The sequence below is a fragment of the Neltuma alba genome, unplaced genomic scaffold (genome assembly GCF_004799145.2).
Source record: "Neltuma alba isolate B1F8T4 unplaced genomic scaffold, ASM479914v2 tig00005084_pilon, whole genome shotgun sequence".
NCBI classification, from domain to species: Eukaryota; Viridiplantae; Streptophyta; class Magnoliopsida; order Fabales; family Fabaceae; genus Neltuma; species Neltuma alba.
The window spans coordinates 93,198-119,084 of record NW_021633971.1 but is presented as its reverse complement, the minus strand read 5'-3'; the positions used below and the strand labels follow the sequence as shown (position 1 = coordinate 119,084).

Sequence of the window (25,887 nt, the reverse complement as noted above, 5' to 3'; positions counted from 1 at the left end):
ACGCCACATATGAATATGGTTTTGGGGGGGGGGGGTGGAGGATGAATCAACGGATTAAATGAAATGGTGCAACACATGCACATATACACATACAGACCTATCACAGCATACTTCTTAGACTCTCGTAAGCTTAAAGGGAATTAAAGATATAAGCCAAAACAGCGATAATTTCAAGATGATTTTCGTTACCTGTGGGAGGGGAAGAACAGCAAGAATGTCAATCAAAAAGTATGAGGATAGATACCTGCTCGCTATGGCTCAAGCATTTTCAACCAAAACACCTCTTCCAAACACTCGAAATGAGGGAGCAATGAATCCAGTACGAAATTGGAAAATTATGTGGATTATGTAAAAAATATCAGAGAAAGATCTTAGAACGGTTCCTATTATCTCCTTCTTGTGGTCCAATGAAAGGCATTTCTTCTCACCATCAACAACAGGGACATAAAAGAACAAAGGATTTAGTGATACAGCAATAAGACATGATGATACAAATATCTTGTTCCACTTTTGAAGGAATGAGCCCTGTGTATCAACTATTTTATTTCTAGAACTAAAACTTCTGGCCAGCACGCTATTATAAGGAAAAGATTTGAATGAATTTCTATATCTCTTTATTCTCTCAGAGCCAGATTGGAAGCCTCTTTGAAATTTCAAAGAAACTGACTTTAGCGAAGATGTGATTCTCCCTGCTATCAAAAAAAAACAGAAGAAGATGTGATTCTCCCAGGGTGGGTTGTGTTACTTGCAAGGGAACATTGGTTCTCATCATTCCAATTTCAATCCTGAAACCCGTATGTAGGACATAGATTAATGTAAAATAAGTCCATGACTCTAATCTTAGATTGACAAGTCCGAAATAACTCCAAGAATCAGTGAAACATTTAAGTGCCAAATAAAGCTACAAGCTTAGCAATTCACTGGTATTAACAACTAGGAAAGTTCAAATTCGATGCTGAAGAGAGGTGACTTAGAGGCAGTTGACAACACAAGGCTACAAAAGCAGTCTCTAGGGAAAGTGGATGTACCTACCATATGTAAGAGACAAATAGGGACAACCGGAAATGAAAGATATAACAAGATGTCAAGATGTATGTCTCAGTGGTCAAAAGAAGATATATTTTCCACCAATTAGGCGGTCAGTTCCCTTCCAATTTCCCAAAGATAATTTCAGAGTCAAGAATGCACAAATGATAATACTTTCAGTTTACTCACTTCTAATCACAAATGACACCACTGAAAGTAGATTAGGGCATGTACCAACAGACTAACCTGACAGACTTCTCTTGCTGAATATTGATTACTGGAGCTCAGCTTGCAGACAGACAATTAAGAGCAGATGAATCCTTCATGAACGGTAGGACCAGCAATATGTTGTTGAGATCACTATAAGAAACCATATTTTAGCCCCAAAATCGTAGTACTCCTCAGGAATTAATTATTGAATTAATCTCAGTTCTAAATATAAGATGTATTCATCAGATTTACCAGTTTTTCCTAAATTACTCCGGTTGACTCCCTCAATCATAATCAAATACAAGAGAAAAAGAGAATACTAAGAAAAATGACTATAATAATTAAGAAAAAACATTTCATATTTATTATAATTAATTAATTTATCTAACTTTTTTAATCTAATTAAATTACTTAAATAAGTTTTATATTAAGGATGCATGAATTAAAACTTGTGACAATGGTTAACGTAAGAGCTACAAATGTAACTTTCAACTAAATGTCCAACTTTTTTTTTTTTTTTGGGGGGGGGGGGGGGGAGCGCAAAGCCTTTAAACCCTAACCGTCAATAACAGAATTGTAAACGTTCATTGGTCACTAACTTTGTATAACAAAAGTTTGAGAAAAAGAAACGGTCGCAAAATAGAAAGCAAAAAGAGGATAAATTTATCTTTAAGTTGCCGGGTTGGTGATAAAAGGACTAAACTATAACTGAAAGTGGGGGAGAAGGAAGAAGAAGAAAAAGACGTTCAAATTCAAACTCAACAACAGATTGTGATCAGAGACAGAGAAGAAGGGTACCCAACGAGAACTCCAGAAGCTGAGGAAGCAAAGCAAGAAATTTGAAGCCTTGAAAGTTCAAATACTAGTTACAGCAAGGACGAGGGGAGAAGAGGAGGAAGTATGCGGAACACAGAGTCGGGTTTGGGAAGGAAGACTACCAAGTCATTACGCCCCTTAAATTGATTAGAGAAAAAAATATCTAGTGTTTCCACAGAGTCGGGGTTGGGAAGGATGACTCCGGGTGTCGTTGATGATGGATGAGGCAAGAATTTCTCGGCTTTGTGGGACCCCAATGCTCAGACATGCGTCGTTGTCTATGGTCGTTTATGTCCGGTCAAGTCTGTTTATCTTGACAGGTAAACGCGCCCCTCTCGCCGGATTATTTATTCATCTTTCCCTGGTCGGGCGCCAAAATTAAAAAAGAAGTAAAATCTCAAAAAAAAATTACAAAACAAATCTATTTTGAAACTTGTGTTGTTAGAGATATTTTAATAATTATTTTTTTCTTAAAATCTCATTATAATTGTCTTAATAAAAAAAACTAAAACACGCCTACACAGTATATTTTACTCTCAGCCTATCTGGCAAAAAAAAATAAGAATCTTCTCTGTCTAAAAGTCTTATTAATGTGAAATATATATATTTTTTCTTTTTCATTTTTAATTAATTTTAAGGTTTTATTCTTGCTATTGGAAATCTCAGTATTCTCATAAATATATCTTTATAATATTGACTTGAATGACAGTAAGAAATCACAGCTAGTCAGTTAGAGCTAGAATTATGCATTTAATTAAAGTTTTTTTGGCCAACGCATTTAATTAAGTTAGAACATATATTTGGTCTCATAAATTTATATAAACTTTCTGTTTAATTATTTAAATTTATAAAATGTATTTTTAATTTTTTTTAAAACCTAATCTCAGTTTCTCTTTGCATTGTCCCAATCAATAGTGGTAATTTCTTGCCGACGAGTCAAGGTTGGTGTTTATTCGGTACCAACGAAAAGTCAACGCTTAGTCTATGTGAATTGGAAACATGTAACTGAAGATTACGGGTAAAAGAAGGGTGAGAAGAGGACAAACAATTTTGTTCTGAACAACAAAATATAATTTAATCATTTCAATCTGAACCAATTTTCCAAAATATTAATTTATTTTATTAGAAATTCTAAATAATAATATGCATTGTCCTGTTCATGCTACGCAAAGTATAAAATTTCTTCTTTAAAATTTGCTTTAAAATTTATATGGCTTATTAATTTGGATTGATTCCTCGAGTGTAGCCCAAATTCTACTCTATTTTATTATTTATTATTGTATAAATTGTTACCTTATCAAAATAAAATTAACAAAATTCTTAGATCTTAAGAAAAAAATGAATAAAATTATTTTTTTATTTTGATAAAACCTGTCACAAAGGCTTTATAAATAAAATTAGATCAGCGCTTTTATATTTATTTAAGAGAAGTTTATGATGTGGACTTGATGATAGAGGGGAATGGGAGGCTTGAGACCAAAAGCAGGAACTACGGATGGTACAGCAGAGTTATTCGGGCGGTCCACGGGTGGAATCACGTTCTGTTTCTGGACGACTCCAGCTCCGTTGGGCCTTTCGGGCATCTCCACTGTTAGTTAAATTAAAAAATAATAAAAAAGTAAAAATTACCAAATTTTAAATCAGGTTTTATAACGACATTTGATTTATAAATAACAATAAATTTTTATTGAATCCTTTATTTAAGATTTAGTTTTTTAGTTTTTTTATTTTTTCCTTAAATTAAGTGTTTCTCAAAAATGAGGAATCGCACCCTCAATCTCTCTCTCTTGTTTTTTTAGTGAAAAATAAATGACAGCTAATTCACGGGAGTAAGATTCAAGAGTAAGGGGTGTTTGGATGTCCTGAAAAGTGCTTTTTAGAAGTATTTTTCTGCAAATCGAGATAAACTCCTACACATATTTACCTCGTAGACCGTAAAATCAGTTCTGAAACCATGATTTGGTTTCTATCCAAACATCTCCTAAGAAGACTGGGAACAAACTTGGTTCCTCATCATCTATCTCCCATGGAGAAAGATAGAATATGATCAAATATGTAGTAATTTCCTGCTAATTTTATACTCGTCCATTTACTTATCAGACCGGCTATATCAGCTCCAAGTCCCCTGTGTTCCTCGTGACCTTTTTTTTTTCCCCCCTTTGTTCTTTCTTTTAATCTCACGCCAAACTTTGTTCCTTGCTGTTTAAACGAGAAAGCTCTGATCAATGACATGTCACGATCTGACCTGTCATTGATTTTATATTTTAATGGTTATATAGAGCCATGGAGAATGAATAACACTGCATTTGCAGTTCTGATATATAAAGTTTCAGGCCCTTATTTGAATCAACTCGGTTTTCCGTGTAAAAGCTCCTTCGTCTCTGATCATTAGCGCATTCTATCCATAATGATTTGTTGGAATGTGCTGGGATCCGTCATGAGTTGCAATTGGCATTATATTGTGATGGCCAGAGTTGGAATCACATGTTTTGTTGATATTCTCTGGACATAACAAAGCATCAATATAAATAATTTGCCGTGAATCTAAACAGCGTCAGCAGCAGAAGAATTATATTTAAAAATACATAGTTATGAATGGATTTTTTGTTTTTGAAAACGGAACTTTTTCTCACATCTAATAGTTTCAAGCTGACTGCACATCCTGTGTCAAAGCGACTGAATCGAAGGTGGACATATCAACTTATTTATCTTCAATGCATGTAGTTTTTTTTTTTTTTGACAGGTGCAAGGCATATTTTTTTACAGGGCATAAAATGTTTTCTTTTTGTTGGCCAACTAAACAGTATTCTGTCTGGTGATTCATTTACAGATCATAAAATTTATAATTATGAATTCCTGCAGCCTCCGCATACCATGATGCATTAGATCAGCAACCTTTAATTCATTAACGGCATTGTGCAGATGATCAGCTGGCACACCGTTACATGACCATTTATCTTAGATGCAGTGCCATAGGCTTGCGAAATATATATTTATTCTGGCTTGATATTGTGATTTTTTTTGGGGTCGATATTGTCAAATATTCAAAATACTCAGGGAAAAATATAATAAAATTCCAAATGACTGAATTAATAACAGTTAGACTTCTGATAATTTTTTCAAGAGTAAATAGTATTGATTTAGATAACCGTAAATTCAGAAATTTTAATTGCAAATGAGATATTTAAATTTCAAATATTATCTTGTAATTGCCTAAGTCATTATTTACATTTTTTAAAATACTCAACGGTTATTAATTAATTCGTTCTCTTAGAATGTCATCCTCCCAATTCCCAAATACCCGTCCAAAACCATCCCAATTATATTTATAAATAAAATAAACATGTTAATTTTATTATACAATTTTTTTTTCTGTGTATTAGAGCGCGCAGGGCAGTGCATCTGACTCCAAAATGCGATGTATTGTTAAGGATTTGTCAACCACGCGATTTCGTGTATATCTCGCACGGCGAGTTGTTCATGCATCAGCATCACCGCTATGTGGTTTTGCTTATTTCTCAGGGTGTGTTTGGCAAGCACCTCAAACCATGGTTTTGGGACCCAAACCATGATTTGGGAAAAATGTTAGCCAAACACCCTTAAAATAATCAAAACCATGGTTTGGGTTTAAAACCATAGTTTTGAGAAAAGCAGAAATTTTTTATTTTTGGAGAAAAAAGGGAGAGTGTAAGAGCCTATAGGATATATATCTTGTTGTTTTGTTTATAAACATATTTTTTATAAACATATTTAATCTTATATCTTATAAATATATATACATATTAATTATTTATTAATTATATTATCTTTATATATTATTAATATATGTTAATAAAAAATATATTATTAACAATTTTATTCCTTCAAATTAAAATATATCATAAAATATATTTTTTCTATAATTATCATATTAATTTATGTCAATTTGTATATATAAAAAGTACTTCTAATAACAACTATCCAAACACTCACACTTCTCAAAATCACTTTTTCACAAAATCTATTCTTTCCAAAATCTCTTTTTTTTCAGAATCTATTCTCCAGAAGCTATTCTCCAAACCATAGTTTGGCTTTATCCAAACACACCCTTAGTATACTATGTATGATAATTTTTAATGCATGCATTTTTAATTCTTTTGCTAAGTGCGATAAAAAAAATAAATTTGATTTTCTCTAATAAGCAAATTATACTCCAAAACATAGAAAGTTCTTATTTATTACAAATTTTTATCAAAATTTAAAAAATTAATTAACAATAAAAATGAAATGACAAATACAGTTATCATTATCAATATACTAGTTCCAATCCTATTTATAAGATTTTGTTTGTAAACTATAAACGAGTTTTATAATTAGAACCGAAAGTAATAAATACATAAAAACTGATAATATTATTTATGAATTATATATGGGGCAATTTATTTACCTTGCTGCCTAGCTTGTGTGATGCATGCAAGGCCCCTCTAGATGGATAATGATTAATATATGAGGGCGGGTTAAGCCATTAATGCTAATATTCCACCCCTTGTTTAGAGTTAAAAACTAACTATGGTTAAGTATTTTGGGTTTGAATGCAATATAAAAGTTCCCAATAAATTTTTATTTTTCATTTCACAATGGGGCAATTATATTCTCTAGTTTCTCAGCAGTCGTGAGCATTGGCAGATGGGTCATTGTACATGGTGATCAGGAGATAGTGGCCTCAGATTCAAACTCTCTAACGTCACAGGTCTTCTCCAATCCGGTGTTATTATTTTTTTTTTTCAATCAAAAATATCGGTAATTTTACTTTCTCATTACTCATCAACACCATCGTCACGGCGCCAAAGTTTATGCTTTTGCTGTTAACTTGTTCGCTGGATTCGGGATTTATCAGTCTCTAGGGTTACTAAATTACAGAACTCCAATTGAGAATTTTGACCATTACAAGCTTTCTAAATGCATGCCCCTGTAGATCCAAGGCGGGCTTTCGTCGGCTTAAACTCTGTCTGAAAAGTGGTTGATTTCTGAATATTCTCATTGTATCGTTTCAACATTTCTCTATTTTTCCTCCTCCCGGTCATTTGCTCCATAATTTGCATGAGGACTCTCGAGAAATAATGCATGGTTTGACTTTCTGAATCTGCGTGCTTGCCTTGTTTGCGAAGGGCCTTGAGTTTGCTTGTTAATTGGGATACTGTTGTACTTTTTTTAAAAATTATAACTACCATGTTAGACTCTAATATGTCTAATTCCCTTTGCTTTCCGCTTTATGACGATATAGAGTTGGAAATTTGATCTGTGATATATGATGCTTGCATGTCCTCCCCCCCCCCCCCCCCCCAAAAAAAAAAAAAATCATGTTGAGTTTAGTTTATGAATGATTATCGAAAGAAATCTGTTCTCTTTCGAGACATCTGCCATTCTCGAGCAATTATGGGATCGAAATAGATTCTAGACGAGTATGATATACCGTAGTTTAACGCTTCTTTTCTTATTGGCAGCAGCATGTGAAAACAACTTCTTCTTGTTTGTCTTTGGGGTGGGAGAAGGGGGTTGCTATTTGATATTGGATCCTTTAGTCCTGAAAATTACAAAATAATATTCCGGTAATTTCAGCTTTCCCCTCTCGATTGAAAACTTAGCTTTCAAATTCTTGATTTTTAATTGAACTCCACCCATCTGGTTGTCAGATTTTAATAACCCTTTTAAGATGTTTAGAGTGAAAAGAAAATAGTAATTCTTATAACCTGGAACTGAAACGTGTCTCATATGGAAATCTCAGTGAAGACATCAATGGTTTTACTTGTGAATGTATATATTTTTATTTTACATGTTTTAGTAGACTCTGTGAATTAGATACTTCGCCGAACTCAAAATTATGCTGTGATTCAGCATCTCTGTTGCAGTACTAGGCTTTCGTCAGAGGAGTTTGGAGGCATTTTATCGGTTCCAATTATGACTTCCAAAAATTTCTTATTACATGCTCATTTTCTAATGCTTTTTTGCCTTTTCATCTTTATTGCAGTCCGTGCTTCATTTTCTTCTTTCAATCAAGTACAATATGTAGTGGTTTCGTCAATCAAAGTGAATACATCCAATGCTTGTAGAGAATTCTTTATTGTCATAGCTAGGCGAAGACAAACATATCCAAAGCTGAGACAACCATAAAATGGAGTGCAACAAAGATGAGGCAGTTAGGGCCAAAGAACTAGCAGAAAAGAAATTTTCAGAAAGGGAATATGCTGGTGCAAAAAAGCTTGCCCTCAAGGCTCTAAATCTTTGTCCTACATTGGATGGTATTTCTCAGTTTTTAACTACTCTTGATGTTTACATCTCTTCCGAAACTAAAGTAAGTGGAGAAATGGATTGGTATGGTATACTTAAAGTGAACCCCTGCGCTGATGATGAGACAGTAAGAAAACATTACAGAAAGCTGGCTCTTACTCTTCACCCTGACGTTAACAAGTCTTTAGGCGCAGAAGGTGCTTTTAAGCTGGTTTCGGAGGCGTGGAGTATGTTATCAGAAAAGGACAAGAGACAGGCATATAACCAGGATATGAGTTTGAAAGGATTTCAACATAATGCTTCCAACCATGTCAGATCTCAGTCAGAAGGACCATGTTCAAATGGTTTTAATAATTTCAACAAGAATGTGACTACAAATGTGAGGAATGGAAATAATAAATGTCGTTTACAACCCACCTCAGTTCCCCCACCGAAAAAGTCTAGTACCTTCTGGACAATCTGTAAACAGTGCAAGACGCATTATGAATATCTCAAGATCTATTTGAATCATACCCTTATTTGTCCCACCTGTAACGAGCATTTCTTGGCTGTAGATATGCCTCCGCCTCCCAATATTTTCAAGTCCGCAAATCGGTCAAGCCAACAGCGTCAGAATTCTCAACATGATGCTGCAGTGAATAATCCAGGAAGCAATTGTACAGTTTCTCAATATGCAGGAGCCGGCGATTCCTCTGGCAGACTGTTTAAGAGGGCAAGCTCTCAGTGGGGTCCTCAGTCCAAAACGGCTGGTTTCGGCAGCAGAGATAGCTCATCATCTGTTGCTGCTCAAGCAGCAAATGTTGTGCAGAAGGCAAGTGAGAAAGTGGCAAAAGACTCTGAGAGAACACCATCAATTACTGAATGGGAGAGGAGTCAAATGTTGAAGAGGGCTGAAGGTTCCTTTAATAAGGTAGAAAAGACATCGAAGAAGAGGAGGACAGATGAGATTCGCATTAATGGTGATCTAGGATACATGAGTAATCATTTGGCCATGGGACATGGGGCTGCAGGATTTGGTCATGTTTCTGAATCAAGAAAGGTTAGCTGGCAAACAGAAAGGACCTCTGGCTTTTCTGGTATCACCAGCAAGCCCCATAGCATGAGAGAATTAGGAATGTTTGAAATACGGAACATGTTGATGCAGAAGGCCCGAAGCGACCTTCGTAAGAAGGTTCAAGAATGGAGATCAACAGCTGAAGCTAAAAATACCAAGAAGCACAAACAGAACAAGAGAACCAAAGCCACATTGAATGACAAAACACCTGATTTGGAGAATCATGGTGAGTCCGCTTTTAATGGTAGCCGGTATCTGGACAGCGACTCAATTAAGGTAGACCAAACCTGTATAACGATCAATGTTCCGGATTCAGACTTTCGCAATTTTGACTTGGATAGAACCGAAAATTCTTTCGAGGAGGACCAGGTCTGGGCTGCTTATGATGATGATGATGGGATGCCTCGGTATTATGCTCGAATCTACAAAGTGGTGTCCTTGAAGCCATTTAAGATGCGGATCAGTTGGCTTAACTCTCGAAGCAATAGTGAACTGGGTCCAATAGATTGGATAGGTTCTGGTTTTTGCAAAACCTGTGGGGATTTCAGAACTGGCAAGCATGAAATAACCGAATCATTAAATTCTTTTTCACACAAGGTTAAGTGGTCAAAAGGCCTCAGAGGAGTTGTTCGCATTTTTCCTGGAAAGGGGGAGGTTTGGGCTCTTTACAGAAACTGGTCTCCAGATTGGAGCCAACGTACTCCAGATGAAGTGATACACAAGTATGACATGGTAGAGGTGGTTGAAGATTTTGACGAAGACCAAGGTGTAGTGGTTTTCCCGCTTATTAAGGTTGCCGGATTTAGGAGCTTGTTTGATAGGCACAGAGACCCTCATGGGTTAAGGCGGATTCCTAAAGATGAGTTGTTTCGTTTCTCTCATCAGGTTCCTTATTACTTGCTTACAGGACAAGAAGCTCATAATGCCCCAAAAGGTTGTCGGGAGTTGGATCCGGCAGCCACTCCGGTCGACCTCCTGCAGAATACAACAGTAGCAAATGAGGCATCTGATGATGTTGGAAAACGTAGGGAAGACACATTGCTCAGTTCAACCGAAAAGCGTGGGTTTGAGATGCAGGAGAATGACACCCCAAAAACAAGTACAGGAGAAATGGTAGATGGAGATGGCGAAGCAGAGAAGCCATGTTAGATGATCACTGCACAGTTAGAATTGTAAGTTGATGTGACCGCTCATGCAAAATAGTCTTTGAAAATTCATAAATGATCCTCTCTTTTTTTTGTTTTTGGACCGAACATAAATGATCCTCTTTGACTCTTCATAATTCCGTAGGTTTTTTGGGTGGTATAATTGGATCGATAAGGATCCTCTGCTTTTGGGATAGACAATGCTGTTTTCTGACACATGCCTATTCTCACAGGTCAAAAGTACTTCCCTTCATAGTTATAAAATGTTGTTTTTGGCCTATAAACAAAATTTTATAATTAGAATTGAAGGTAGTAGCTTTCATTGTTCTTGAAGGTTCAAACCAAGTAGACTTGGGTTGTAGCATTTCATGGCTTCCATGTGTGTGTATATATATACTCCTCCGGTGTTTAATGTAGGATCCAATTTTTAAGTTAGTTTTGGTCTTAAATATAAGACCCATTTTTCATATTTATCATTTTTCTCTAAATTACCTCTATGGATACTCCCTCAACCATAATCAAGTAGAAGAGGGAGAGAGGATATTAAAAAAGATGATTATGGTATTTTAGGAAAAATGTGTCACTTTTCTTATAATTAACTAACTTATCTAACTTTCTTAATCTAATCAAATTAGTTAACTGAGTATTATATTAAGGACCGGAAGAGTATATATATATTTCTCCAATATAGGGTCTGTCGGAGGAATGAAGTCCTGAATCGCAGAATTTTCTAATTTTCTGATGGTTGTTCGCCGCAATTGTGCTAATGACTGTGCTTGCAATTAGTTGCAATTAAATGGAAGTTGTGGGAGATCGCTGGTGATCCAATTGTGATGTTCGTAGGAAGGGGTCCGCGTCTTCGCGTTGAGGCCAACAAGCGAGAAAATTCCTTTCTCTAAAAATTGATTTCACTCTCCACATAACAAATTACTTACAGATATTTACGTGTTACTTCCTATTAAAAAAAGTGATATTTTAATACGTTTTGGTGTCTTAAACATAAACTTTATTTTATAATACTCCTCCGGTCCTAATTATAAGACTCAATTGACTTATTTGAGGAGATTAAGGAAGTAAGTTAAGTTGGTTATTTATAATAAATAAGTGTTGTCATTCTTAAAATATCCTTGCTAATTAAATATATTGGCTAAAACTATCATTATTAGAAGGATTATCTTGGAAAAAAATGTATAAATATAAGAGACAAAATGGATTGGGTCTTATAATTAGGACCAAATAAAAAGTCAAATTGGGTCTTATAATAAGGACCGGAGGAGTATAAGTTTATTTTGAGCCGACATAGATACGAGGTCGAGGGTCCCATTTGCTATAACTACCTTTGGCTCCGACCCATTCCACAGCTACCTCTACCTCAACAATCCAGCCATCATGCATGGTCTTCCTCTCAGAATTCTTCCAGTCTTCCTCCTTTCTTCAAAAGTGAATACGAGTACGTTTGGCTCCACATCTGTGATGCTTAGGTTGCCTTTCTTCACTGCCGTAATCACAGCGTTGCGATTGATCGGTTTATCCGTCGTCAGTTTCCTGACGAGAGCCCTACTTCTCTGATTACTTCCTCCAGCATCCCGATTTAGATCCACCGTCTTTCCTCCATTACGCTCCGTCGCTCTACTCGATCGTTCTGAATCTATTTCCATTCCTTCCTTACTCCTCACCTCCGATCACTTTCGCTCACGCTCCCGCCGATCACGGTATGTCACGCTGGCGAGAGAAAGAGAGTGCCGCTCACGAGGGAGAGAACTTGTTCACCTATGAAACTAATTAGTAATTACTAATTATGAAATGAAGGAAGGTGAGGAGAAATTTAATGTGTTTAATTTAAAAGATAAAAGAATTCTAAAAAAAATACTATAAAAAATTTTCTCTCCCCGTCGTTTTTCATCCAGATAACAGGCATCCGGCCGCAGAAACGACAAGCTGGCGTGCTGTTAATAATCTCATTTGACAGTTTGACTCTGGGCATTGGAAACAATTATATTCACACAATCTTGTTCAAGATGATGAAGGAGCTACCGGTAGTTTGCCGGTGGCATAGAGTCTCGCACAAGGCACACATCGTCTTCAGCTGAAATAGGTTGCTTTTTCCGGAAGCTTTCGCCGGCAGGTGATCGAAGACCCGTGAGCGCAGTCTTGAGCGCCTCGGATTGATTCGATTCTGCATCACTACTTAATGGTGGTGGTTGTCATGGAGATTGAAGGATAAAAGGCGCGTTGTGGCATTGGTTCTTGTGTGGGCATCAAAATTAAGGTGCGTTTTTCCTCTTTCCCAAACAAAACTTTTAGCTATCAATCTAGAATTACTCGTCTATCATGTCGCTTCGCCCCGAAATTATTGATGGATGACCAGCCACACTGGTAATTGAATCTTTTGCGGTGGATGTGCCTGAGGGAAGCACCAGGGACGATACGTACTACTCCTCTGTCCAATGTAAGACCCAAATTTACAATACAAAAATGGGTCTTACAGTATTTTGTTGAAGCATTAATTAAATGCAATCTCAAATCACTCGCTGATATCTCAGAAGGTCAAGCTGTGCTGGACCGCGCCGAGCCAATTGATCGGATATAGGGAGCTGATGATTAGCAGAGGCTGAGATCATGGCTGCGGTGGATGAAGCTTCGGGGCCTCTCCTGTTTGGCAAGCAAGAGAAACGGGCCTCTGGCTACGTCATCGAGTTTCGAGTAGGAGGGATTTTCGTTTCATTTGCCATATGGTATTTCATCCTTATTACATATAGCGATTTCTTTCCGGATTTTTTTACCCAGTGGATTAAAAGTGCTTCTGTGCAACTTTCAGCGTTATTTCTCCGCATTCGGGTGTCGCTGGAAGATGAGGTTATTATTGGTTTGGTATGTTGGAGGAGTAGGAACATAAACGTATTTACTTTTCTTTTCTTTTTTTTAACTTTTCACAATAACGAGAATATTGGATTTATTAATGGAAAAATTGCAATTAAATCCCGTCCAAAGAAATTAAATACAAAAAGATATCTTAAAATTATAAAATTATTCTGAAGTCCCAAGAGATTTTTTTACGATAAATTTTATTTGTTTAATTACCAAATTACTTTTTTTTTTTAAGTTTGTATTGACAACTGAAACAGCAATGGTTGACAACTTAGGGTACAAGGATTGACAATTATCGCGACTGGTTGTCAAACCACTTGAGATAGTTTTCAATCCTTACACCCTAAATTATCAACCCTGTTTCAGTTATCAATACAAACTTAAAAAATAATTTGATAATTAAACAAATAAAATTTATTACAAAAAAATTCTTTAAAACTTCAAAGTAATTTCATGATTTCAAAAGATTTTTTTATATTTAATTTTCTTGAGTGGAACCTAATTGTAATTCTCCTTTTATTAATTGACCAAAAGGGATGTTGTGCAGCAAGGCCGGAACTGAAGCCGCATGTTGTAGTATTTTGGCTGCCAACAAGGTAATTTGGGATTCGACTGTTGCGGTAACGCTGGAAGTCTTGCTTATCATACTCATACACTGGCAGCAATGTGCCCCGCCAAATATATTTCAATTAGCTTAAAATTTGCAGGGCATGCAAAAAATAAGAGTGAAATCCTAGCAAAACTACAAATAATAGTGACTCCCAAGGCGCTTCAACGGAACTTGAACTTCCCCAATTCGACGACATAAACAAACCAAATACAATTTTTTCCACAGGCAAATCAAGTACAAATGCTGTATTTTTTTCCGCCAGCGAAACCCAATTGCAGTATTGATGGTGCGAATATTGAAATTTTATTTTTTTAAAAAAAAGATATAAAAGCAGCAGCAGCAACCAGTAACAAAGAAATAAGCACACAAGATTAAGAATAGGACATGCTTGTCATTTGCCAAAGTTCAGGAGCCATAGTGTCTTTTGGTGACTGGAATCTTGGTGCCTGCAAACAGGCGACTTTGCTTTAAGACTAAACGTGCCGCCCGTTCAAAACTCTCGCTATTGCCCCGCCAAAATCCCCATCAATCTTAGGGATACAATTCATCAGTGCTCTTGGAGACTGGGAGGTTGAAGTCTATTCTTCCATTCTTGAAGTGACGACTCAAGCTTGCCAACACACAGTCGGGTCTCAGAATAAATAATAAATTCATAAACCACTTTAGACAGCAAGATTTTACAAATTCCACAGTTTTTTCACCCAAAAAAGAAGGGTAATAATCTAACAAGTGACCGTTGAGTATTGTCATTTTGCGGAAGGCTACTTGTGCCAAATATGCCCCAAGAGATATAGCTTACTTTCTATAAGAATTTAACGACAAAAAAATAGCATGCACAAAGAAGGGAAACAGCAGAAATTGGATTGAGATTAATACCTGTAGGACTTCCAGGTATACTGTACAGAGCTTCCCCCTAGTTACAAATAAGATGAAAAAAAAAATATCAGGCTAGGACTAGCTCCCCTTCTGCTTCTTGTTCTTCTTGCTCTGGCAACCGTCCTTCCCGGTGTGGGAGAAGAATTCTCCTTATCTCTTCGGCACTAAGTGTCTCGTACTCTAATAATGCATTAGCCAGCGCATGTAATGCCTTCTCATGCTGAAAAAACAATGTCTCAAGTTATCAGGGCGAAAGCATTTATTTTCAGTGAAAGCCTTGCAGCTTTTATTTGTGTTTGTAACCTTATTTAATAGCAAATTAAATGAACTGATTTGAAAGATCACAAAGATGCGACATTTTACATTTCGCTAAATCAAACCTCAGGCTGTTAAAGAAAACATAAACAGTGAAGTGAGATCCACTTTCCTCACATGGAGAGAGAGAGAGAGAGATTTCTCCTTTTATTTAAAGATTCAGAACAGACAATAACATATTTTGACAGACCTTCTTTAAGAGGGCTTTTACACGATCATATGCTTCTCTAAGGAGTTTCACAACCTGCACAGCAAAGGAAAAATATTCAAATCCAAATGAGAACTTTAATGATTTTTTTCCTTTTCCTCTGACGATAATAAAAAGAACGATCCAGAAAGGGATAGAAGAGGGAGTAGAAATGTGTAAACAAGATTTACATCATCAGAATAGAGTTTAAATTTAGGACATTAACCTCCGCATCAATTCGTGATTGCATTTCAGAACTTGGTCTCTCCTTTATATGAACTGGTCCAATCGCATCACTCATACCACAATTTGAGACCTTGAACACGGGGAAAAACATAAGTCCGCCACAAAGTTTTAAAAAACGAAAAAAAGATTTAAATGCCATTTTATACTTGAAAGATAAGTCTGGCTGCAACTAGGTCTTGCAAATATTTTGGCTGAGAGATCTAACTCACTTTTTGGGCAAAGTTTAAATGACTTCCTCACTACTTATTTGGTGGGTAATGCAAATTGATTGGGATTGAAGATGGCAAAGCAATTTCATGTCAATTCAGTAAGGGAGGGGGGGGGGAGTGACCCCTAGTTCATCTGATAGAAATATTACTGTTGGAGTAAACCAGGGGGCATAAATTTACCATATATTGGGCAAGCTCAGTTGCTGTATGAAGATCACTACTTGCGCCGGTTGTTATATGATCCTGACCAAAGATAAGCTCTTCGGCAACCCTTCCTCCCATGCAAACATCAAGGCGTGCTAATAACTGCTTCTTGCTGATTGACGTCTCATCATTTGAGGGGAGTTGGGTGACCATTCCTAAGGCAGATCCACGTGGCATGATTGTTGCCTTGTGAATTGGATGCGCACCCTCAGTATTGAAGGCAACAATTGCATGTCCACTCTCATGATAAGCAGTAAGCTGAAAATTATGCAAGCCATCTTAAACCCACTTATCAATGAATTTCCTATTGCAAGGACAAATCTTGAAACTAAAATTAATTTAGTGCAGCATTTCATGAAAAATATTGTCAGGACTGAAAGCCCAATACATAGGATACATGAACTTCATAGGCCACACACTCAATTACCAAACTGGACATCTTTGTATATAGGCATACCTTTTTTGACTCCTCTGATATGAACATTGTTTTACGCTCTGTTCCCATGATTATTCTGTCTTTCGCAAACTCCAACTGTGCAGCTGTCAATTTCTCTGCACCTTCAACAGCAGCTTTAATGGCAGCAATGTTTACCAGGTTTGCAAGATCTAATTTAAGGATCCACAATCAAGAACATCAGCAGCAAGAATTTGAAAGGGGACAAGAATCACATTAACAGTAATGCAATGTTTATTGAATTTATTGAGCAACAATCCACCTGCCCCATTAAATCCTGGTGTCCCACGAGCTAATGGTTTCACATCTACATCTTCAGCTAAAGGCTTGTCTTGCAAGTAGAGCTCCAAAATTTCTTGGCGCCCACGTACATCTGGATTTGGTACTACAATCTAGAATGGGGTATTGTTAGTTTTCTATACTATGTACAGCAAAATAATTTAAACAGTCATTCAAGACAATATTTACAACATTTTAACAGGCAAGTCTACAAATATATATTAGTTTTAAGCACACTGAAACATGGAGTAAGGACAAAGTTTTAGAGAGTAACGTTAATAATATATGGTCCCAAAGTGAGCCTCTTTTCACCCCTTTATCTCTCTGTTATATTGCTTTTTGGTTGTTCTTGGAGGATTCATCTTTGCACTTCCCTTCTTCTCTAAGTAAATTAACCATCTAAATTTATTATTATTTTTTTTTTCAAAAAAAAAAAAAAAACTTACATGTCGATCAAATCTACCAGGCCTTGTTAAGGCTGGATCAAGAATATCTGGCAAGTTTGTAGCCGCCATTAGTATTATTCCCTGCACAACGAAGATGATAAATAAATTTGGAAAAGAAAATTTGAACAATCGATGGTCCAAAACGTTTGAAGATACCTCATTCTGCTCAAAGCCATCCATTTCCACAAGTAGCTGATGTAACGTCTTCTTTGTGTGGCCCTCCCACTGTTTCCTTGTTGATCCAACTGCATCTATTTCATCAATGAAAATAATACAGGGAGCCTAAAAAAAGATGGGGAGAAAAACATGTCACACAAGCAGACACTAGTGAGAGATATGTTTTTAAATCTCGCATTTAAAATCCTCCTTCTTTATTCTTAATTCTTATTCTTTATTGTAATTTGTAATACATAATTACATATATGATCGGATGGTTATTTAATTAATAACGACTTGTATTTGTACACAAAATTCTTAATTCAAATTGAAATGTATAACGATTCATTAGATATTCTTTTTGTTAACAAAAAAAAGAGGTCCATTTCTTCTCTACCCGAGCATTCCCTAAAAATATTCATTTTTTTGTTAGGCGTATTTCAGATGGGGAACCATGTGGCACAGAGAAAACCAAAATACAGATGAATTTGAAGACAGCATTGGTCAATAGCAACAAACCTTCTTTTTGGCTGCTTGAAATAATGATCTTACTCGTCGAGCACCAACCCCAACAAACCTACAATGCATATGAAAAGTGATATGAACATAAGCATCCCTAAAACCAAACATTTAGTGTATCTTAATTACTTTTGGTTACATGCTACAGATATGCATGATAAGAATGCTGGAACTATAGCTGCAGCAGCCTAATTAAACAATTTACGGGCGTTGGCTACCCATGATTTAACAGGGGGAAAAAGTAGAAAGAAAACTAAAGACTTACATTTCCTCAAATTCAGATCCAGCCCTATAAAAAAAAGGAACACCTGCTTCGCCAGCAATTGCCTTCAATGTTCCAGAAAAACCAAATATTTTCAGAACCAATTATTGGATTAACCCAAAATGCCCATGACAAAAAAGCATTGCATCTTTAACTTGAGATTCAAATATTCTAAAGATTAATTATAAATATCCAGTTTTCAGGAAAGGACCAGATGAAGTGAAAGTAATAAAATGACCTCTCCATCATCAAATGATTCAAGGAATGTTGATAGCCAGAGAAGAAGTGAAACTTAAACATTCAAGAGTCCATATACACCCACATGTAAGTAAAATATGTACTCCCAAACACTTTCGGGATGCATATAGAAGGGTCACATCAACGATAGTGAAAACAGAAATAGACATAGGCAGACTACATGGTTCTAATTTTAAATGACAGTAACTTCCTGAAAGTTATTGTGTTTGAGTGTGAACAGTTCCAGAACTAACTGACCTTGGCTAGCAGAGTTTTTCCAGTTCCAGGTGCTCCTGTCAAGAGAATACCCTGTAAAATGGAATTTCTCAGGCTCCCATGGTAAACAACAGAAACAACAAATGCAAATTAAAATGGCATGACAGCTTATTAAGAGAAGACAAGCAAATTCATCAGCATGGCATGTTAGGGAACAAATTTAGAAATAAGAAACATAAACCATGATTACAAATGCTAGCTTGTGTATTACTATGAATATCACACAATTCGCAACAATATGGAAACCCAGGACCTCTTGCTGAGAAATGAGAAATCCATAGGGGTAAAGAAGAATATTTCCCCTGCCAGGTGTTTTTTTTCCTTCTTTTTTTTTGGGGGGGGGGGGGAGATTTTGGTTTTGCCACGAAGCAAATTAAAGGCAGAATAAAAAAAACTAACAAAATCGGACAAACCTTAGGCAACTTTCCTCCAAGGCGTGTGAATTTAGATGGATTTTTTAGATACTCCACAACTTCCTCAAGCTCTTGCTTTGCGTCGTCGCAGCCTTTCACATCTTTGAATGTTTTGACATTCTGCAAGGTAGGAATAGACACAAAGATAAAGAGATTTTAAAAGGCAGAATAGAAAAGCTTCTTATTTGTTGGCATTTTGTACATTCAAGACCTTGCATATAACAAATAACAAAACTTTGGGAGACGAAAATATGCCTAATTTACAGTTGGCTGTTTGGTTGAATTGCATTTATTTAACTGATTAGTTATTATTAGAAAGCAAAGGGAATGAATATATCTTAGGGACGAACAAGAAGTCCTCCAAAACATTAAAAAAAGAAATATTCCAAAAAGGCCACAACATACAACAAAGCTGACAAATATCTCTACATATATGATATAGCAGATTATAATCTGATGAGACGAACCAGAAACAAGGATTATACACTATACAGGTACCAAATCGACTAAGAAGTACAAGAAAGCTCATCAAACTAACTGCCAATGGAAAATACCATGTTATAATACAACCACATAAACCAAGAACAAGGACCATACGCATTATGTATATCAGGTAGAATGGTATGGTCGTAAATTTTTCCCTTTGACAGTTTTTGATCTGTTCACTAAAATTCTCCGTGGCAGCGCAAAATTTGGCCATAGCCATTCCTAAGCTAATTTGATCATCTTGTTTCTGAGAATCACAGAAGCAGCTATTTGAAAGAAAGAAATCAGATAATGTTAACCTAGGTCTTAAGAAGTCAACCTTCTCTGGCATCACTTCCTTATTCAACTCCTTTGGGGAATAGGAGGAACTTGAGCCAACACCTGAAGTTCCAATCCCACCTAAGCTTCCAATGTATTTTTGGAGTGCAGCAGCCCCCATAAACCTAAAAAGCAATGATATTTTGGAATACCACAGATGAAAATTCCGGTAACAAGCAGATATCATACACGAGAGCAACAAAAAGAGAAGGAAACTAGATGCTCATACCAAACCAATCCCACAGCAATAGTAAACAAGATTGTTGAGATAAGTTCTTGCGCAAAACGTGATTTGTTTGATGCCTTTGGTTCAACCTTAAGAAGGAAATACATTTGTGAGTTATAGAACAAACGTACGAGGAAAAATGGATTAAGAAATAAAATCTAGCTCGATTTTTTTCCTACAATCAAAGAACAAGTGATCATTAAATACAAAGCATCAAGAACATGCCATCTGCAGTAAATGTTACCATAACCACATGCAACGGCTGCTTCTCAGAGATTCCAGGATTCAGAAAAGGCTCATCCATGTTACCTGATGCCCGCTGCTTTAACTCTTGCAACTGCAAAATTAAACTTACCATCAGTTCCATAATGTACCGCATTTTAACCATTAATCAAAATTACATCTACTGGGAAATTCCTGAAACAATATAAAATTATATGTTGATGGAAGAAAAAGCTTCAGAGCATGAAGCATGTAGCCTGTAAATCAAAATGATCCTGCATACTACCTCCAGTCCTAAATAGAATTTGGAGTTACAAAACCATCCAGTTAATTTTACATCATAAGACTCTTACTAAGGAAATGGTGGACAAGTTTGAAGAGACGACAACAACTGCACAAATCTTCAACTCAACAGTGCACCAGGAAGGTCAGACGCACATCAATTGGACACATTTCTAATCATAGAGGTCACAAATATATTTTGCCAATTGCCCAAATAAATAAATGAATGGATACATTTTTTATGTTGGACAGACCAATTTCCACGAATCCATGAATAAATATATAGCAAAACAAGGTGACACTGTCTTCCTCGGCTAATTAAAAAAAGAGGAGCAATGAAGAATGGGCTAGCACAGAAAGTATGGCAAGAAAATCAACATACAAACTAATTACCAGGGTCGGGAGACTAGAGGGTTTATCAGATTTCTCATCAGGAAGATATTCAGCAATAACATTAGTTGCCACAAGAGCTCGAAGATATTCTACAACTCCTCTGCTGTCTACAGCGCGATCCCTTTCTTCAAAACGTTTGATGACAGACTCCGGACTTAAAAGAGAGAGAGAGAGAGAGAAAGTTAATATAGAACTGAATGGGTCATATACACAAAAAATTATTAAAATTAGTAAGGAATTTTGACAGAACCTCAGCTTAAAAATGGGGCGTGTAACCTAACCCGTTGAGTATGTCCACTTTCTGAAACATGATAAAATATCCATCCAACATGGTCTTGGTATGAATAAAAATGTGATTTTGCCAACTTTATATGTTTAAATGAGCAGAGTTCTTCGCTTTATTATTATTATTATTTTTTTTTCAAAGTCGAAATTGACTATCTAATTTTCTTCTATTCCATTTCACCGTCTGGGCACCCAAGTGCTTCACAATAAAAGCATACGATGCAGTATCTTGAAAACTAATCATGCAAAAGAAATATTTAGGTAAGAAAATTATGAACAGTTTGTTCTACTTTTTAGAGCTCGGGGTGATATTATTTTCACGGATATTCAAAAACAAGGTTTCTGATTTTGCAGCCGGTCCTCTCTGACAAACAGAGGAATTCGCCAAATAAATAAATGAATGAATAGAAGAACAGAGGAGGGGCAAAATCATAGAAGTGCAGGGCCAAACCTGTGCTTGTTGAGTTCAACAAGTAGAGCACTCTGCTTTGTCGCATCTTGAGGATTTGCGTCAGCCTCAGCAATCAAGCGCGCCAAATGTTTCTCCTGCCGCCAAAAAGGCCACCAATTTAAGAAATCAGTGAAAGCCTTCTGAATTACATCCCTCACCCTCGCCCACAGGCCCACCAAGAACACCACTATCGGCAATCTAGCATCGCCAACCTCCTTTTTCCCCACATGTGTACTCTTTTCTTCCCGGTCTACGCGTTTCTCACTTCCCCCTCCAGCAGCCTCCGAAGTTAACTCCCCAGCATCACCCTGCAACTCAATCTGAGAGCTTCCAGCATCAACTCCGTCGACGCTCGGTTGTTTTGAATCTGAAACCGAACTGTCTCCCGTAACATATAATCGCCCCCCAACATTTTCATTGACATCTGAATCCTTGCCAGTTAAATTAGAAATATCTCCCAAAGAATTCGATTCTGACCACGAAGTTTCGTTCTCAGGTCGCAATGTGAAAGAGGCAGGTGGACCGCGCGGGCGAAATGGAAACTTGCGAAAATTTGAACTAAATGCACGGACGGAAGGCTGTGAGAGGCTAAGCGGATTGAAAGGGAAAAGAGAGGAGTGGTGAGGTGCCGAAGAGATAGAGTGAAAAAGTCGTTGCTTTGGGGGCGAGGAAGACATGAATGAGAGGCAAGGTTTGCAGAGAAGTGAAGCTTGAAGTGTAGCCATTGCTAGGGTTGATTAAGTTGAATCCTCTTCTCTCTCTCTCGTGGAGCCGTGGGAAGAGAGGAGAGAGGCCGCGGAAGCCACAAAGCCAAGGAGAGAAGTAACCTTATCCTGGACAAAAATTGGCGCCGGCTTCAGACTATCTGCCTGTGCGAATTATTGCCTATTCTTGTCCACGAACTCGATTTATTGAGTTTGATGTGAGTCATCTGCAATTTCCTATAATTGACATTGACGTTGTATGCGATATGGATACGCTAGGAAAAGAGAGAAAATAGTGAAAATCAGCGTAGGGATTACATTTTTTCCCCCCACATTTGTTCATGTTGGCATCAGATCTTCAAGGCATGAAGGCGTAAAGTGCATCAGATGAGAGAAATACAAAAGTTAAAAATAAAGGAAATAATTTTTTTTTGCCAGAAAGAAAATAAATAATATGTTCTTATTTCTATGATTGTTAGTTTTTAGCCTAAAGATGTTTACTGTGTTCTCATTTGTCTTGACAGCTTCAACTGGTATTTGTTCTCCGACCCTTTAATTTGCATTTACTTTAAATTGAATAAATTGTCTGATTTTTTTTCATAATTCTGCTAAATTTTTATTTTAATTATTAATTTAAAATTTAAATAGAAGTGTATTCCTGATCTTTTACTTGGATTCCTTAAATTTACATTATTTCACTTTATATTTTAACATTTTTAAACTAAAAAAAAAAAAAACCTTCCTTTGATTTCAGCAAAAGCCTTCATTGTTACACTTACTAACACTGTCCATTTATGTAACATATTATGACTTATATACTAGTATTAATTTTATGACTTCTTAAAGTTCTCAAATTAAATCATTCTTACCAAGCATCGCATTGGCTTGCGGGAGCCCAAACGCAGAAAAAACTTGCAAGACAAAAAGGATCCAGCAAACAAGGCCGACAGTTGCACTCGTTCGTGGCTCATGGGTGATCTGTCCAGGATTACGGCGGACTGCATGTTCTATTTGTAGATAGATGCAAGAAGAGTATTATTGTCGGGCTCCAGAGTCCAGTGTTTTCCAATCCAAACCCATTACCAGCTGCAAGGGTTACAAGTTATCTAAAACATCCAAAACTACTACAAGAATGGACTCACAGAGCAATAAGGCATGCAGATCGTGTTTTTGGGCCAGAGATCGATCTTCCATTATAATTGGGCGTCCTCGTGTTTCAACCACCTGAGGTCTGTTACGCGGAAAGCCCGTTCAGCCACAAATGTGGCTTTCGTTTGTGGTGGCCCTTTTCTGGCAAATCAAACTCAATTAAACACGCAATACTGTGGGCTATTTAATTTCAGCCGAACTGGACCATTTTAGGAAGCAGCTCACTTTGATCTGCGCGGTTTTTTTCCAATTTAAATTTTTCTTATTTTTTAAACATTACCTAGGTCAAGTTTTTATGTTCATTGTGTCTGATTCTTCAATCATGCCTGGTTATATGTCCTATTTTATAAATATTACTCCTCCGGTCCTTATTATAAGACCCCATTTGACTTTTTATTTGGTCCTAATTATAAGACCCCAATCCATTTTGTTTCTTATATTTATGCATTTTTTTCAAGATAATCCTTCTAATAATGATAGTTTTAGCCAATATACTTAATTAGCAAGGATATTTTAGGAATGACAACACTTATTTATTATAAATAACCAACTTAACTTACTTCCTTAATCTCCTCAAATAAGTCAATTGGGTCTTATAATTAGGACCGGAGGAGTATTATTAAACAGTACAGTATTATATCCATCGCTCATTGATTACATATACTTTTAACCCTTGCAAGGCACATATATCTTCTTTTTGGAGGCAATTATGTTTGAAGCACCATTAAATACCAAATGTGGTCATATTTCTCAACGGAATTAAAAATTTGATTCGGCACGTTATGAAAAACTAAACAGTTTTCCTAGATTCAATCCCACTGGCATGAATATAACAAACTCGAGTTAAATATTGTTTTCTTCTGTATAAGAAAGGGGTTACGGGCTTTGCGTGGGCCATGAAAAGACGAGGTCTTCATTGTGGAATGCGCTCCGCAGAGGATGCAACCGAAGCTGATGTAAGGAGCCGAGCTCGCAAGCTCTGGGCTTAAATATGGCAGTGAACGAAAATAATTGCAGTGAGCAGAGCTTTGCACAATGTGAAAGTGTGATCAAATGTGATTTCTGAAAATTAGTTGACATATATTTTGGGAGGGAAAAAAAAACGGTTTTAGAATCATAATATGCGTGCGTAGGCGAATATCCAGGAACGGTTTTTAACGAAGGTGCATGTATCCACACACACACACACACACACACACACACAATACCATGATACGCACGGATGGAATCATATTGGAAGTAGCGGCAGATGCTGGGGCCGCGCGGAAAGATGATGAATCATCACGTCACGGGGCTTTGAATAAATTAAATGAAAGACACATATGGTTGTAGATACGATTAATGGAAAGAGTCAGAGAATCTGCAGCAGGTGGAGTGAGCGGAGGCATGCACTGGGGAATCAAATCAAACCAGTTCCGATATGTGGATGTGGAGCATGTGGGGGCAGTCAAAAGGAGATGGATGCAGCGTTTGGGTGGAAGAAGAGGGGCGGGGAGTTTGTATGCGTCAGATCGAGGGTGAGGGAGAGCGAGTTATAAAACTAAAACAGGGAAAGAAAGGAGTGCGCGGAACTGAAGGCCATGTGGGGGGTGCTGTGGAAAGACCGTCAGGAACGCCAACACGTAGAAAAGGTAACTAAACAGAAGGATCAGAGTCTAGGAAAGCGTGGCATGGATGCTTATGCCTGCTTCGTTGGAGCTGTCCAAATTGAATTCACATAGCCAGTGGGATGCAGATGGGACTTGGGCGCCTCCGCTGGAGAGTTGGGTTCGTGTCCGTTGAGTCATATGCCTCTCTTGTCTTTTCCTAGTTTTGTTCTGCTGCCTCTCCATCCCACCCATTCTCCATTTGCCACGTCTCATCCTCGGAATTTATTAAAGTGAGCTAACTAGTACAAAGTGTTTAGTTTTTTTAATCAACCCCCCATAATAGAGAGTAGTTGATTCAAAAATTAAAATGTAAAAATTGCCCTCCAAATGGCTGGAGGTTTTCGCTAAATAGTCCGCAATTTCTTATTAGAATGTCCCAGCGCAGCTTTCCAGTTTCCACCCATAATGATGGAGCATCGATAATCACATCTTTAAAGAGGTGCCTTCAAAGGGATTGAATTCCTCCCCACTCAACTTCTCTTACTACCAGTATTTTGTTGATAATTAACCAGATGATGCATTTTGCTACCATATTGATTTTATTTATAAATAATAAATCTAAACTCAAATGAAGCGGGGTGGGGGGACCCTGACAAGAAGAGGGACGAAACAGGGGCTACGTGAATAGGCATTGTACGGCTGTGGCT

General features: G+C 36.9%; 2 protein-coding genes and 1 long non-coding RNA gene across 9 annotated transcripts; 2 read left to right on the top strand and 1 right to left on the bottom strand.

Moving 5' to 3' along the window:
* Positions 1-1,833: 1,833 nt before the first annotated feature.
* LOC114746680 (uncharacterized) lies at positions 1,834-10,539 on the top strand. 6 transcript variants are annotated; one of them, XM_028934932.1, is made up of 3 exons: positions 1,834-1,838; positions 6,372-6,376; positions 8,389-10,539. In XM_028934932.1, exon 3 carries the CDS (start codon positions 8,396-8,398, stop codon positions 10,520-10,522), a length of 2,127 nt encoding a protein of 708 aa, XP_028790765.1. In that variant the 5' UTR covers positions 1,834-1,838; positions 6,372-6,376; positions 8,389-8,395; the 3' UTR covers positions 10,523-10,539. The 6 variants fall into 6 exon arrangements, with proteins under 6 accessions (XP_028790765.1, XP_028790760.1, XP_028790762.1 ...); XM_028934927.1 differs by lacking the exons at positions 1,834-1,838; positions 6,372-6,376 and adding an exon at positions 6,678-6,781 and having other exon boundaries at positions 8,060-10,539; XM_028934929.1 differs by lacking the exons at positions 1,834-1,838; positions 6,372-6,376 and adding an exon at positions 6,678-6,796 and having other exon boundaries at positions 8,060-10,539.
* A 2,134-nt stretch (positions 10,540-12,673) lies between these two features.
* LOC114746649 (uncharacterized) lies at positions 12,674-13,447 on the top strand. The gene is made up of 3 exons (XR_003740295.1): positions 12,674-12,967; positions 13,062-13,253; positions 13,337-13,447. It is a non-coding gene; the product is annotated as an uncharacterized LOC114746649 (long non-coding RNA).
* A 744-nt stretch (positions 13,448-14,191) lies between these two features.
* Positions 14,192-22,623, bottom strand: LOC114746699 (ATP-dependent zinc metalloprotease FTSH 11, chloroplastic/mitochondrial-like). 2 transcript variants are annotated; one of them, XR_003740301.1, is made up of 18 exons: positions 21,739-22,622; positions 21,003-21,156; positions 20,350-20,442; positions 20,109-20,194; positions 19,881-20,004; positions 19,076-19,195; positions 18,645-18,695; positions 18,153-18,214; positions 17,888-17,945; positions 17,369-17,494; positions 17,213-17,293; positions 16,750-16,879; positions 16,491-16,639; positions 16,010-16,291; positions 15,601-15,690; positions 15,378-15,431; positions 14,873-15,092; positions 14,192-14,606 (listed from the first exon to the last, which is right to left on the bottom strand). XR_003740301.1 is itself a non-coding variant. In XM_028934967.1 (17 exons), the coding sequence occupies exons 1-17, from the start codon at positions 22,461-22,463 to the stop codon at positions 14,940-14,942; spliced, it is 2,538 nt and encodes an 845-aa protein (XP_028790800.1). In that variant the 5' UTR covers positions 22,464-22,623; the 3' UTR covers positions 14,829-14,939. The 2 variants fall into 2 exon arrangements, 1 of the variants encoding a protein (XP_028790800.1); XM_028934967.1 differs by lacking the exon at positions 14,192-14,606 and having other exon boundaries at positions 14,829-15,092; positions 21,739-22,623.
* Between the last annotated feature and the right edge of the window lie 3,264 nt (positions 22,624-25,887).